General features: G+C 40.0%; 1 protein-coding gene across 2 annotated transcripts in view; it reads left to right on the top strand.

Moving 5' to 3' along the window:
* The first annotated feature begins 2,262 nt into the window (after nt 1–2,262).
* Nucleotides 2,263–15,324, top strand: part of LOC143298163 (zinc metalloproteinase nas-8-like) — a 37,414-nt gene continuing 24,352 nt past the window's right edge. The window contains exons 1-3 of one of the 2 annotated variants that reach the window (XM_076610905.1): nt 2,263–2,345; nt 2,678–3,944; nt 13,219–13,285. In XM_076610905.1, the coding sequence (XP_076467020.1) occupies nt 3,903–3,944; nt 13,219–13,285 (109 nt within the window). In that variant the 5' untranslated portion in view covers nt 2,263–2,345; nt 2,678–3,902. Of the gene's footprint in view, nt 3,945–13,218; nt 13,286–15,324 lie in introns of both variants that reach the window. The other variant, XM_076610904.1, reaches the window with a different exon arrangement.

Raw genomic sequence — 15,324 nt, forward strand, 5'->3', positions numbered from 1 at the left:
TCTCCTTTCCGTTTGCCTGCAGACCTACCTACCTCCCCACACCCCCACACCCCCTACCACTCCCTTTACACTCTACCTTCACCGACAAACATTACCCCACCTCCCTCTCACTGACACCACTCCTCAGGCCTGTGTACTTTACAACACGACGAAAAAGAACACACTTATCCTTCAGGGGCCAGTCAGTGCTATGCTACCTGATCTACGTCTTCTTTTTCCCTGCCCTGAATGATTCTGTTCACATTTAATGCAGCGTTCACCTGTTGTGTGGGTGTACCATATTGCTCGTTTAGTCCTTCCCTGTCTGTCTGTCTGTCTGCTTGTCTGTCTGTCGGTTTGTCTGTCTGTCTGTCTGTCTGTCTGTCTGTCTGTCTATCGTTAGTTTCTTCCCTGTCTGTCTGTCTGTCTGTCTCACTCTCTCTGTGTCTTGCTCTTTCTCTCCCTCTCATTATGTCTCGTTCTCTCTGTCTGTCTGTCTGTCTGTCTGTCTGTCTGTCTGTCTGTCTCTTTCTTTCTCTCTCTCTCCCCTCCACCCTTGTCTCATTCTCTCCCTGCCTCTCTCTCTCTCTCTTTCTTTCTCTCTCCTCCACTCAGTATATCTTGTTCTCTCACTGTCTGTGCATGTCTGTCTGTTCGTCTGTCTGTTTTTCTCTCTCTCTCTCTCTCTCACTTTCTCTCTCTCTCTTCTCTTTCTGCTTCCATTCATTTCATTCAGTCTACCCTCTCTCTTTGCATTCAGTTACAAAGAAAGGTGTGTGGCTGAAAGTGTGTCTCCTCTCTCTCTCTCTCTTTCTCTATCTCTCAGACACGCGCACACTTTCTCACTGCATTTAGATACAAAAGAAAATGTGTGTGGCCGAAGGAATGACCCCCCCCCCCACACACACACACACCCCTCTCTCTCTCTCTGTGTCTATCTCACTTGCATTCAGATACAAAAGAAACCCGGTTGAGATCCAATGAATGACTCCCACCCAACCCCACCCTCTCTCTCTCTCTCTCTCTCTCTCTCTCTCTTCTATTCTCCGGATACAAAGGAGAAACGTGGGCTGAATGGATTGCACGGGCCATCCTTTATGACGAGTCGCTTGAAGGCTGGCGTCAGATTGCGCTGTAGCAATAGCATAGCATAGCATAGCCAAGTGGCGCTTCACAGCCGGGCAACTAATTATTAAAGCCTGCAGCACGCTGGACGGGAGGGGGGAGGGGAGGGGAGGGATGGAGGCGAGGGGAGTGTCGGGGGGCGCGCGGGGGGGGTGGGGGGGGGGAGAGTCTCGTCAGTCAGATCAATACGGGTGAATTTTTTTTTGTGCAGACAAAGAACAGGTGAAGAAGGGCTCGTGTGGTTCTTGTTGCATCGTAAACTGTCACAACATCTGCGTCCAACGTAACTCGATAACAGTGTCATATATTATATTATTTCAAGTTAGGTTCAGGACTGATTCCATAATCACCACCACCACCACCATCACCACCACCATCACCACCATCACCATAACCACCACCACCACCACAACAACAACAGCAACAGCAATCCCAACAACAACAATGATAACAACAACAAACCACCACAAAACTATGGTTATATTTTATGGATGTGAAAGGTTTATATATATATATATATATGTATATATGTATGTATTTACATGCATTACGAACCACGTGAAATTTGAACAGAATAACATTACAATCTATCTTATATTTTATGTGCATTACGTAATACCAGTTTATTCCAGTTTGTCATGGCTGTTGACGTTTTTAGTCTCCAATATAATTACACTGTTTCCGTTATTGTTTCTGGACTAGAATGATCATATAAAATGCACTAAAATTATCATGAATCCAGTCATAATTATATCGTTAAAATAGGCTTGTTGTTGTTCTTGTTGTTGTTGTTGATATTGCAACTGTTTTTAAGTTTGTTTTTTTGTTCTTGCTATTGTTCTTTGACTTATTTTGTATCATTCGTCACTGTGTTCTTTCGTTTCACGCTTGTAACTTCAGGTATAAAAAAAACCCCAACCAAACAAAAAAAAAAAAAACCCAACCAAACAAACAAAAGCAAATAACCTTACATTTTCACGGGTTTGTTACATTTGACGCTACACCAGTCACGACTGCACTGCACCCCCCCCCCCCCCCCACCGTCCCCACCACACGCTCTACTCCCCCCCCCCTTCCCCCGCGGGCCCACTCACAGCCCCACGCAGAGTCAACAGGCCATGACTCAATGTCCCGGTAGAACTGTGTGTTGACAGACGCCACGAGAGAAGCTTGAGTTGTGTGATGATTTTCCCGATAAAGTGTTCATGCCATTGTTTTTAGGCGATCGCAGCTCTGTTTTGGTTTGACTTACTTTCAATGAGGAAGAAAAACCACACACACACACACACACACACACACACACACACACACCAAAAACAACCACCACAACGGTAGTTTCAGGATGTGAATCAGTGAATGAGAGAACACACGCAGACTGAAACCGAGAGTTTCATCATTATTAATTTTGTCAATAGCTCGGACGTTGTGTGTGTGTCACTGTGACACACACACACACACACACACACACACACACACACACACACACACACACAAGAGGCATTGATTGACAACAAGTACTGACTCATTCAAGTCTCCACGTGGCTTTCTCGGTCTCTCTCTCTTTCTTCAACAGAAAACCAGAAGATGACTCATGTGCCTATGAAGCGTTGTGTGCCGTGAGCGAGCGACGATGTTGATAGTTCGGCAGTGTGACTGTGGCTTTCCAAGTCTTTGTTTCTGACTGCTTGAACTAAACCGCCGGAAAGTTTTTGTGTGTGGTGTGCACTATATATATATATATACATATATGTATATATAGATATATATCTCCAGTGCTGCTTACCACTAGTTGCTCTGAATATCTCGCGGGGAAACTATCAGCGTAACATCACTGCGGACGAAGGGATACTGACAGTCCAGTGTGAATCGACGACTGAGGCAGAGTTGATACTATGTGACTTGTATTTATAAAGTGATTCGCTCAGAGAATAAATACAAATGGCTTGTGATTGTGTTTTAAAAGTAATATGTACAGTGAATAATTAAACGTTATAAAAAAATAATAAAAGATTTAAAAAAAATAAATAGAAAAACACCCCAGCGTTTTGTGGCCGTACTCATGCAAAAGCAATTCAAAATACGGAAAAAGTCAAATTAAACAAACGAAAAATAATTAAAAAAAACCTGAAAGCCATGCAAAGAAATCAGAAACTCAGTAATAACAGAATAATATAACCCAAGGATTAGAAAGTCAAGCACGGACTAAGACAAAAAAAAAAAAAAAAAAAAAAAAAAAAGGACATTAAAACTTTTTTTTTTTTTTTTAAATGCTTGTGAAAACAAACTCATCAGCGGTGTGAGTGAAGGAAAGTGTAGGAGAATAAAACAACAGAAACTCGACGAGAAAGGAGAAAGAAGGGAGGAGTACAAGGGGAAAGAAAGAGTGGCAGGAGAACAGAAGGAGAAGGAGAAGAAAGGAACGTCTGTTATCACTCATTCCATCAATCAATAAGTAGCAGAAACAGCATCAATAGCACCAAGACAATTATCTCCGCCAGTACCATTGACTTAACAACAGCAGCAGCAGCAACAACAACAGTAGCAGCAACAGCAGCAAAAACAGCAACAGCAACAACAACAGAAGCGACAACAACTTGACAACAGGAACAGCAACAACAACAGCAACAATAGCAGCAGCAGGAGCAAAAACAACAACAACAACAACAACAACAACAGTAACGAAAACTACAGCAGCAACAGAGACAACAACAGCAGCAACAGCAGCAACAACAGCAACAGCAGCAACAGCAACAGAGCGGCAGCAACAATACAAACAGCAACAACGGAAAGCGTCAATTATGTGGGCTCAACGGATTTCCTGTGTCATTTTGGTGATTCAGGTATGTTGTTCGGAACAATGATTTTACTGACATAATTCTTTAATTGCCTAACGACGGGTGGCGATGATAGTGTGTGTGTGTGTGTGTGTGTGTGTGTGTGTGTGTGTGTGTGTGTGTGTGTGTGTGTGTGTGTGTGTGTGCGTGTGTGTGTGTGTGTGAAGTCAAGTCAAGTCAAGTCAAGATTTTATTTCATGATGGTAAATTGAATAAGCAACAATTGCTTTTTTACATCAAGCCATCAATGAAAATAATAATAATAATAATAATAATAATAATAATAATAATAATAATAATTAAAGAGAAGGGGAAAAAATGAAAAAAAATTGAAGAAAAAATTTAGTGGAGAGAGAGAGAGAGAGGGAGAGAGAGAGAAACAAGCAGAAGAATATATATATATATATATATATATACAAAAATACTGTGATAAAGAAACACAAAATTGCATTTCCATTTCCACACACACACACACACACACACACACACACACACACCACTGAATACAAATTCTCGGACACAATTACACCATGCCCATCCCACCCACATGCACATGTTCCCCCATTTAGTGCAAAATCCTTGCCAACACAAGCATATACAAAACATTTCACAATTAATAGGAATATTAGACTAACAGGTCAAAATTTGTATTACTGTTAATTATTTTCAATGAGGTGATCCTTCAGATTTTTCTTAAACACGTTTTTATTTTCAGAGTGAGTGGGAGATTATTCCATAATTTTCCACCAGAATACAGAAAGCTGGATTTGTAAAGGTTGTTTCTTGGTCTGGGTATGCAGAGCATGTGGTTGTGTCTGTGTTCATTAGTTTTAAATGTGTCTGCAATCTTTTTTGGAGCATTTCCATACATAACATTATGCATGCAAGCAGCTTTGTTGAAGTACAGCCTGTTGTGAAAGGATAATATATTAAGTTGTTTATAGTCCATTGGGGTCAGAGAGTTCGGTTTCAACAATACTATTTCCAGTGCTCTTTTATACATACGGTGAATAAACTTCAAGTTTGTGAGGCTACAGCTGTCCCATAAAGTTGATGCATAATCGATTACTGGCAGAATATGTGCACAGAAAAAGAGCTTTCGTGAATGAACATTAAGGATCTTTTTTTTATTTTTGTTAGTTGAAGTATTGTGTGTGTGTGTGTGTGTGTGTGTGTGTGTGTGTGTGTGTGTGTGTGCACTGCTTTCTCACAGAACGAACGAGTCCTTTAAATAAGATTTACGGTCTTAATAACTGAGATATCTTGATGCATATTGGTATATGTATATATATATGCTGGTTTTCTTTTCTTTTTCTTTTTTTTTCCATCTCGTGGAACGAATGGGTTCTTAACAGTAACTGTGGTACTGATTCTTTAAAAAATACGAAAAAAAGAAGAAAAAAAAAGGAAAAAAAGAAGGCTATTTTTTGTTTGTGTATCTGGGATAAAAGTGCCTTTTTTAAAAGTAAATTATCCACATACTGGTACTGTGTTCTTGTATATATTACTACTACTACTACTACAACAACTACTACTACTGATGATGATGATAACAACAACGTTAATATTAATAATAACACTACTACTACTACTACTACTACTACTACTACTACTACTACTACTACTACTACTACTACTACTGATGATGATGATGATGATGATAACAACAACGATAATATTAATAACACTACTACTACTGATGATAACAACAACGATAATATTAATAATAACAATACAACAACAACAACTACTACTACTACTACTCCTACTACTGATGATAACAACGATAGTATTAATAGTAACAATACTACTACTACTACTACTGCTAATGATGATGATAACAACAACGTTAGTATTGATAATAACAACAACAGTACTACTATTCCTACTACGACTACTAAATGATGATAATTATACCCGGAATAAGCGACTCAGTGAAATTATACGGTTAAGATACTCCTGGACACAGCCAGTGACAAGGGGAATGATTCAGAAACAACGGCTGTCATAAGCAAAGATCAAGCATTGACACCCCCCCGAAAACGGAGTATGGCTGCCTGCACGACGGGGTTAAAAACGGTCATACACGTGTACATACATGTGAACGTGGGAGTTGCAGCTCACGAACGAAGAAGAAGAAGAAGAAGAACCTTGACGAAATACATCAGAAACTGGATGCAAAATGTATTTTGTATTTGTATTTCTTTTTATCACAACAGATTTCTCTGTGTGAAATTCGGGTTGCTCTCCCCAGGGAGAGCGCGTCGCTATACTACAGCGTCACCCATTTTTTTGGTATTTTTTCCTGCGTGCAGTTTTATTTGTTTTTCCTATCGAAGTAGATTTTTCTACAGAATTTTGCCAGGAACAACCCTTTTGTTGCCGTGGGTTCTTTTACGTGCGCTAAGTGCATGCTGCACACGGGACCTCGGTTTATCGTCTCATCCGATTGACTAGTGTCCAGACCACCACTTAAGGTCTAGTGGAGGGGGAGAAAATATCGGCGGCTGAGCCGTGATTCGAACCAGCGCGCTCAGATTCTCTCGCTTCCTGCGCGGGCGCGTTACCTCTAGGCCATCACTCCAATTGCGGGGAAGTCATTGAAGATAGTCCTGGCTGAGTCATTAAGTTTAACTCACTAAGTACGGCCAGTCCTCTCTTCTCCTCTACACAGACCCTTCGGATGTCCAGTGGGTGTCTGAATGACCCAACCTTTAGCTTCCGTCGTCAGAATTGTGGTATTCTTTGTCAACATTCACGTCTTCAGTATAAGAGCCTTCCACTTGCAATATTTTGATGATGGTAATTGGGGTGAAACGCTGTTAACGTCGTCTCTTTCGCCGTTCGTATGGAGAGAGTTAACCACTCCTGGTGTCAGTCACTCTTCTTACCAGTGCCTGTTCACGGTGATTATGGGATGGGCTGTCAGCTCCAGAAGGTACTGGCAGGTGTCAATCTTTACGGCTGGCTTGAGTGTGGCGCTGATGACGTGGTGTGTCATTTTTTTTTTTTTTTTTTTTTTTTTTTTTTGGTTCAGTGATGTAGGAGTGTGTCTGGGTCGTTCTGTACTTTTTTTTTTTTTTTCTGACGCACTGTCTCTTTTCTGTATGACTGTTAATAGTGCGGTCAGGTGGAATGTGTGTGTGTGTGTGTGTGTGTGTGTGTGTGTGTGTGTGTGTGTGTGTGTGCTGTTTGTGTGTGTGTGTGTGTGTGTGTGTGTGTGTGTGTGTTTGTTTGTTTGTTTGTGTGTGTGTGTGTGTGTGTGTGTGTGTGTGTGTGTGTGTTGTTTGTGTGTGTGTTTGTTTGTGTGTGTGTGTGTGGGTGGGGGGTGGGGGGTGGTGCTGTTTGTGTGTGTGTGTGTGTGTGTGTGTGTGTGTGTGTGTGTGTTTGTTTGTTTGTTTGTTTGCGTGTGTGTGTGTGTGTGTGTGTTGTTTGTGTGTGTGTGTGTGTTTGTTTGTGTGTGTGTGTGTGGGTGGGAGGTGGGGGGTGGTGCTGTTTGTGTGTGTGTGTGTGTGTGTGTGTGCTGTGTGTGTGTGTGTGTGTGTGTGTGTGTGTGTGTGTGTGTGTGTGTGTGTGGATGATTATTTGTTCTGTTACACGAATTGTATACATATTCATAAATGTATTCGACAAGCGTATCAATTCATTTAATATATTCTATTATCACATTCATTCATTCATTTGTTTGTTTCATCTGTCATTCATTTCCTCTTCCCGACTTGCCCGTGAAGGACAACATAACTTGAAGACATGGTGATAGTCTTTTGTGGGATATTTCTCACCATAACGATGATGATGGGAAAGTATGGCTTTGTTGTTTCACTGAAACTGTCAATACAATGCAATATTATACTTCTAGTCACTTGACCAAAAAAAAAAAAAAAAAAAGTAAATAAAAATTTAAAATAAAATATAAATAAAATAAAATAAACAAAACCAACAAATCATTACAGTGACATTAAAATCAAGATTGACACAAGCTTGTCAGAAGATTTGAAATAAACTTATTCATCGTCCAATAAAAATGATAAAGAGAAGCTGCATTCTCAATTATTATGCTTGATAGTTCTTCATGTCATTGCTGTTCTAAATACCGATTCAGCTAGCACTCTAAACCCAATGAGGCCTATGATGAAAAGGGTAGGTATGGGTAATAGCGAACGACCCAGTCGCAGCGACAAGTTCAACATGTGTACTGTAAATATAACATGTCGTGCGAAGTTCTTTTGTTTTTGAAGGCTTTCTCCAGTTGGTTGCACCAGGAAAAGTTCGTCTGCTCATTCTTTTCAACGTTTTGTCGACGTTTGAAACAGCATAGCATAGGTGCCTGAGGGTAAATGCGAACGGGCAAGTCTAATTGCGAACGATGCCTTTGGGTACATGTAGACAATTAAAACAGTAGCAGGTCTTTAACTCATTAGACATATCATTTGGAACATCGCACCAGACTGTTGTATTGTTGGTTTTGATCACACATGCACACCGCAAACACATAAACAGACATTTAAACACACACACACACCACACCGCACACAAACAACCCCCTTTGAAAGTGCTCAGTAACTGTGCAGCATCGTTCGCAAATAGACTCAGTCAAAATATCCTATGGTCTAATTGCAAACGACACTATTTTGCCGTCAAAACTGACATTCAGATATGTCACCAATATGCTTTCTTAAATTCCCCAACACCGGTAATGCACATTCAACCTATCTGATCAAATCAACTATTTTAAACTGTACCAAAGTTCAAGTCCTTCAACTTGCTTCCCTTCATTTTAGAAATTTGAAGGTACGTTTGTACCTTGGTCGGCAGTGATGCGCGAAGAGAAGAAATAGCGCGGAAATAGCCAGAAATAGCTGACGTTTGACTGGTTCTTTGAAATGGATATTCATTAGGGTAACAGTAAAAGGTCGAAGCAGACGTTAAATTGTGAAATGTAACCGTGAAGAACGCTTCGAAGTGGGGCGGTATACGAACCGTTCGCAATTACACGCTGTTCGCGATTATCCATACCTACCCCAACAGTTTCCGACGTGCACTTGTACTGATAATTTTTTTTTATATGTTCACACAGCAGCAAAGACAGAAAGAAATGTGCAAATACAAATCAGTTTTTATTAAAGGCTGCCTTCACCTCTACAATCCATCCCGCTCCCTACGATCAGCTTCGGATCCACTCTGCTTACGCAAAGCTAGATTCAAACTCTCGACTGTTGGCCGCCGTTCTTTCTCTGTCTCTGGACCTTGCAATTGGATTGAACTCCTCTTTCGCTTCGTCAGGTCTCCACACTCAGCTCTTTCAAGTCTGGCCTTAAAACCCACCTCTTCCCAAAATAGCCTCCCTTCTCTGCCTCTTCCTTGTCTTCAGTTTCTCCAGATTGAGAGTTATGCATGCGTGTGAATGACTTTGGTTTGTCTATGCACATGATTCAGCGCTATATAAATACCATTATTATTATTATTCATTATTATAAAAACAACAACAACAAAACCACACACACAAAAAAAGAACCTGGCACAGATATTTAATTCTGAATATGCTACACATAATGTACAGACAATACAGAACAAACACATGGTTGCCTTGATGAATTTTTAACTCGAAAATGAAAAGTGAGGCTAGGAGTGTAAAAGTTCAAACTACAATAAAGAGAAGTAACTCTCATCATTTACACGGTACATAATTCAATGTCCAAGTGCTACCGATTCATCTAGCAAACAGGCAGAATTAATAATAAAAAGGTACAACATATTATAAGGAACAAACCCAGACACTTCCTCTTAAAGTCTTAACTCCCGAGAGCAAGGTTTCGGTTGCGCATGCGCACTAGAGCCTATCCAGGACGTATCCAAATCCAGACGACCTTCCCTACATGGGTCACATGTGGTGGTGAAAGGTTAGTAGATCGTCATATTTCTCTCCGTTTGCATGTTTTACAAACAATGTGGTCGTTTACGGTTGCCAACGTCGAGGGGCTGTCTGCATGCTTTCCAATTCTCACCGGACAGTACCACGTGCTGGTGCTATTTTTATCTGACAGACACGTCTAGCGCAAACACAAACGGCTCTAGCTCCGCCCCTTTTCTCTGCATTCAAATTTTGTATTACGTGTAGCTGACACATTTTGTACTTTCCAAAGTCAATTCAGGTCTAGATTGGAAGCTGCTAGGCAAATCTCGCTCTCTGCCATAAATGAAGCCAAACCGTAGCTTTATTAGGCTTTTATTTTGAATAAACCTTCACCGACGTCACAGTGTCAGACTCTGGTGAGAAACTGGCTTGATTCAAATCGCCCGCCATTTATAGTCCGGTTCAGGCTTTAACTCTGTAGTTACTGCTCAGGGTAAGCGCATGCTTGCTACGCCTGCTTTGCTGTCAGGACTATCGTATCGCCGCGGGCAACACGCGCGCGTGCCTAATTCTTGCGTCGTACACGCTCGCGCAAAACGCCCCAGGAACCAAGAACACTGTCACTGCATGGCCGATGTGCATAACTAGTTTGCCGCCGCGTGCATATATATATATATATATATATATATATATATATATATATATACAGTGTGTGTGTGTGTGTGTGTGTGTGTGTGTGTGTGTGTGTGTGTGCTTTTTCTGCTTTCGCTTCGTCAAGTCTCCACACTCAACTCTTTCAAGTCTGGCCTTAAAACCCACCTCTTCCCAAAATAGCCTCCCTTCCCTGCCTCTTCCTTGTCTTTAGTTTCTCCAGATTTAGAGTTATGCATGCGTGTGAATGACTGGTGCGAAAGCGCTTAGATTTGTCTATGCACAAGATTCAGTGCTATATAAGTGCCATTATTATTATTATTATTATTTGTTTTTTTGTTTTGTTTTTTGTTGTTGTTTTTTACGGGATCTAATCAGCAAAAACTATTCCAGTCCGTTATCAGTCGAAAGAGCAAACCTTTCGTTCGCTATCAAACTTTTGTTCATCAGTGTCAGTTATGGCTGGGCTGAATCCGGCAATTTCATTCAACTTATCAACACGATTTACCTATCAGTAAAACAACATGACCCGATAGGAAAACACACACACACACACACACACACTGACACGGATTGTTTACTTTACATTCCGTTACCGTGGAGAATAATAAATCTGGGTACAGTGAGTATCACACACACACACACAAATCAAAACGAACACACACACAAAAAAACACACAAGAAAAAACAAAAACAACCCCCCAACATAAAAAAAAACCCACAATAACCCAACTTTCTTGCCTTGTAATTCCGCGATGTAACATTACTTCAAACTCTTCATTGACAGAAACACCACAACGCCATCGACACACCCCTTTCTCCTAACCAATATTTCATTGCCCACAGGAAAACAATGATGATAATAATATCAGCCCGCCGCCGTGCGCGCGCGCAACGGGCCAGTCACAGCGGGAAAACCCACTGGCCGCTTTTTAAGTCTTTGTCCACAAGCAGCGAGCACAGCACAAAACAGGCATAACTATTTATAGCTCAGTGGTCCAACCAAAAGCCGGCCGGGTTGCTGACAAGAATCACCGAGACTGAATCAAGGGGTCTACAATTTCGCTAAAAGTACCCCCCCCCCCCCCCCCCCCCATCCCTACACTCCACAAAGCTGATCACAGAAGTTAATTCCCCTGGACGAGACATTGGAAAGTGTAAGGTTTTTTTGTGTTTTGTTTTGTTTTTGGTCTTTTTGTCTTTTCTTTTTATAACAACAACAACAATAATATAATAATATTACACAATAAATATTAATGAGATGATGATGATGATGATAATAATAATAATAATAGAAGAAGAAAAAGAAAAAAAAATATACAGGCTCACCGCGGTTTACAAAAAGATTTACAAATTTAAGATGAAGTGACATGAAAATAATCATGTATAAAAAATAAAATAGAATGAAAATAAATGAATAGACGTAGTCTCACATCACATTTGCTAAAATCCATATTTAAGACTTTCTCACATCACGCTGGCTAAAATCTACATACTTCAAACTAAGTGACACACACACAAATATATACCTGCATAACTATACATCTATGTATATATGCATGCATGCATACACACACATTATGAACCCCCCACCCCCAACAAAGCTGATCATAGAGGTTAGTTTCCGCGGATCAGACACTGGAAAGTGAAACTTGTTTTCTTTCTTGTCTTTTGCTATGTTTTTTTTTTTTAAATTTTTATTTTTTTGTGTTATTAAGATTCTGTCTGCATTGCAGCCTGTCACAGACTGGCCTGTATGTCTGCAGGGAAGGGAAAACCTCTTCTGCCGCAAAAGGACATTTACATTTTAATAATTAGGTTTGGGGAAAAACAAAAGAAGATCCCATTTGGGCATTTTCTCTGCCTCTGTCTTTATCTCTCTCTCAATCTGTCTCTCTCTCTGTTTCGTTGACAATGCAGCTTGATAAAGTAACTCGATCAGGTGGGTTTTTTTGTTTTTTTTGGTTTGTTTGTTTGTTTTTCTTTGTATACGACAGGAGACAATCCTCGTGCTATAGATAGAATAACTGAAAGTTAAAAATACTTTTCAAAGATAACTGCGCCAGTTCCCCCCCCCCCCTTCCCCCTGCACAATCCCCCCCCCCCTCTCTCTCTCTCTCTCCCCTCCCACCCTACTCCCCTCCCATTGATGGTGACGTGGTATCAGTGTGACGTGAATCGGAGTCCGGTGAGTCATCGGAAACGACAAACAAACAAACAAAACCTGAATGACGCCACTGCCGGTGTTTTTAGCTCACAGCGGAACTGCCGATCGATATATCAGCGTCCTCTGCAGTGTGAAAAAAACATCGAGAACGAGGGAATCAATTAGAAAAGAGACTTCAAACAAAGGCAGGAAAACAACCATGACTTCGTCTGTCTGCAGACATTCTCTGTCTCTCTGTCTGTCTGTCTGTCTTCTCCCTCTCTCTTACCCTCTCACTATCTCCGTGTGTCTGTGTGTGTGTGTGTGTGTGTGTGAATACTTTGACGTGGATAAAGTTTTCTTTTCTTTTGTTTCTATATCTTTTTATTCAATGACGACAGGCTGATCATTCGCTTGATGGATAGATTGATTGATTGATTGATTGAGTGTGTGTGTGTGTGTGTGTGTGTGTGTGTGTGTGTGTGTGTGTGTGAATATTTTGATATGAGTAAAGTTTTCTTACTTTTTTACTATACTTTTTTTTCTTTTTTTTTATTGATTGACAACTGGTTGATCACTTCGATTGCTGGATAGACTGATTGGATGATTGATTGATTGACTGATTCCAGGCGTTCACTTTTCCGGCAGCTGGGGAAAAGACAATGGACCAACTCATTTCCGACGCATCACAAACATGTGAGAAAAGAGAGAGAGAGAGAGAGAGAGAGAGAGAGAGAGAGAGAGAGAGAGAGAGATGAATAATAGATTCTCTCTATACACCCCCTCCCCCCCATATATATATATATATATATATATATATATATATATATATATATGTATGTATATGTGTGTGTGTGTGTGTGTGTGTGTGTGTGTGTGTGTGTGTGTGTGTGTGTGTGTTTGAAGAGAGAGCGAGAGAGAGCGCGCTATGCAGATTAATACGATACTATGCAACACATTGCAAAGCAATGCAATGCACTATATATATATATATATATATATATATATATATATATATATATATATATATATATATATATATATATATATATATATATATATATATATATATATCTGTGTGTGTGTGTGTGTATACACTACAATAACAACAATGCAATACACTATACTACACAACAGTGACACACATTGCAGAGCAATGCACTACACTACACTACACTACACACACCACAATACAATGCAATACAACACAATACAGTACAGTACAATACAATACAATACAACACAATACAAGTCATTCGAATGAGACGGTAAACCGAGGTCCCGTGTCCATCATGCACTTAGCCCAAGTAAAAGAACCCACGGCAACATAAAGGGTTGTCCCTCGCGACATTCTGTAGAAAAATCCACTTCGATAGGAAAACATGAAATTGCAGGCAGAAAAAAAACAACAACAAAAGGTGGCGCTCTCATCATTGTAGCGACGCGCTCTCCCTGCGGAGAGCTGCTCGATTTTCACACAGAGAAATCTGTTGTGACCACAAAAAGAAACAAACAAACAACAACAACAACCCCCCCCCCCCCCCCCCCAAAAAAAAAAAAAAAGAAAGAAAGAAAAAAAAGAGTAATATAATAATGTAATATTAATTCATTGCAATACAACACAGTGAAATGCCTTACAAAGCCGTGCACTCATACAATACAATACAATGATGATGATGATGATAATGATAATAATAACAATAATAATAATAATGGACATTTATATAATGCGTTTCTCCAGAAATACTGCTCACAGCGCTTTACATTTCGCTCCTCATTCCCCCGCCTCCCCATCAATACTCCTCTCCACCCGCATCCGCACCCCCCCCCCATCCCCCCCCCACCCCACGCCTTAACACACACGAAAGCACATGCCAGGAAACACTCCCGCAACTGAACAGTGGAAACCATCCACCAACCCATCCACCCATCCATCCACCCATGGCGCCCTCCAGAAAACACATCCCACGCACGCACACACACACAGTTTCAGTTTCAGTTTCAGTAGCTCAAGGAGGCGTCACTGCGTTCGGACAAAACCATATACACTTCACCACATCTGCCAAGCAGATGCCTGACCAGCAGCGTAACCCAACGCGCTTAGTCAGGCCTTAAAAAAACAACAACAAAAAACACAAAAACAAACAAACAAAAAAAACCCGGGGAATAAATAATAGATAAGCTTACATAAATAAATAAATAAATAATAATTATAATATAGAAAAAGGTAGTAGTAATAATAATAATAATAATAATAATAATAAAATGATAATAATAAAAAATAAATAAATAAGACAACAATGGTGATAAATAAGCGAATAAATGTAAAACATGAAGACACACATTCACACATACACCCACACATGCATAACAGAAATGCACACACACACAGACAAGCTTTAACGAAACTCTCTAAAATATGTGCATATATGGAAGAGTTCCTATGATTTTTCAATAACAATAAATAAACGAACAAATCAAATAAATAAATAAATAAATCATAAACCCGTATGAACCCTGCAAAAAAAAAAAAAAAAAAAAAATGTCTTTAGATATATATGTGCTCATTGGGGAAGAGTTCCTATAAATTCTCAATGACAACAAAATTATGATAATAATAAAATAAACAAAAAAGAAACTAAAACCTGTATGAACCCTATAAAAAAACAACAACAACAACAACAAAAAAAACTCTGTAAAATGTATGCACATAAAGGAGCAGTTTGCATGATTTT

The sequence above is a fragment of the Babylonia areolata genome, chromosome 23 (genome assembly GCF_041734735.1).
Source record: "Babylonia areolata isolate BAREFJ2019XMU chromosome 23, ASM4173473v1, whole genome shotgun sequence".
Lineage (NCBI taxonomy): Eukaryota > Metazoa > Mollusca > Gastropoda > Neogastropoda > Buccinidae > Babylonia > Babylonia areolata.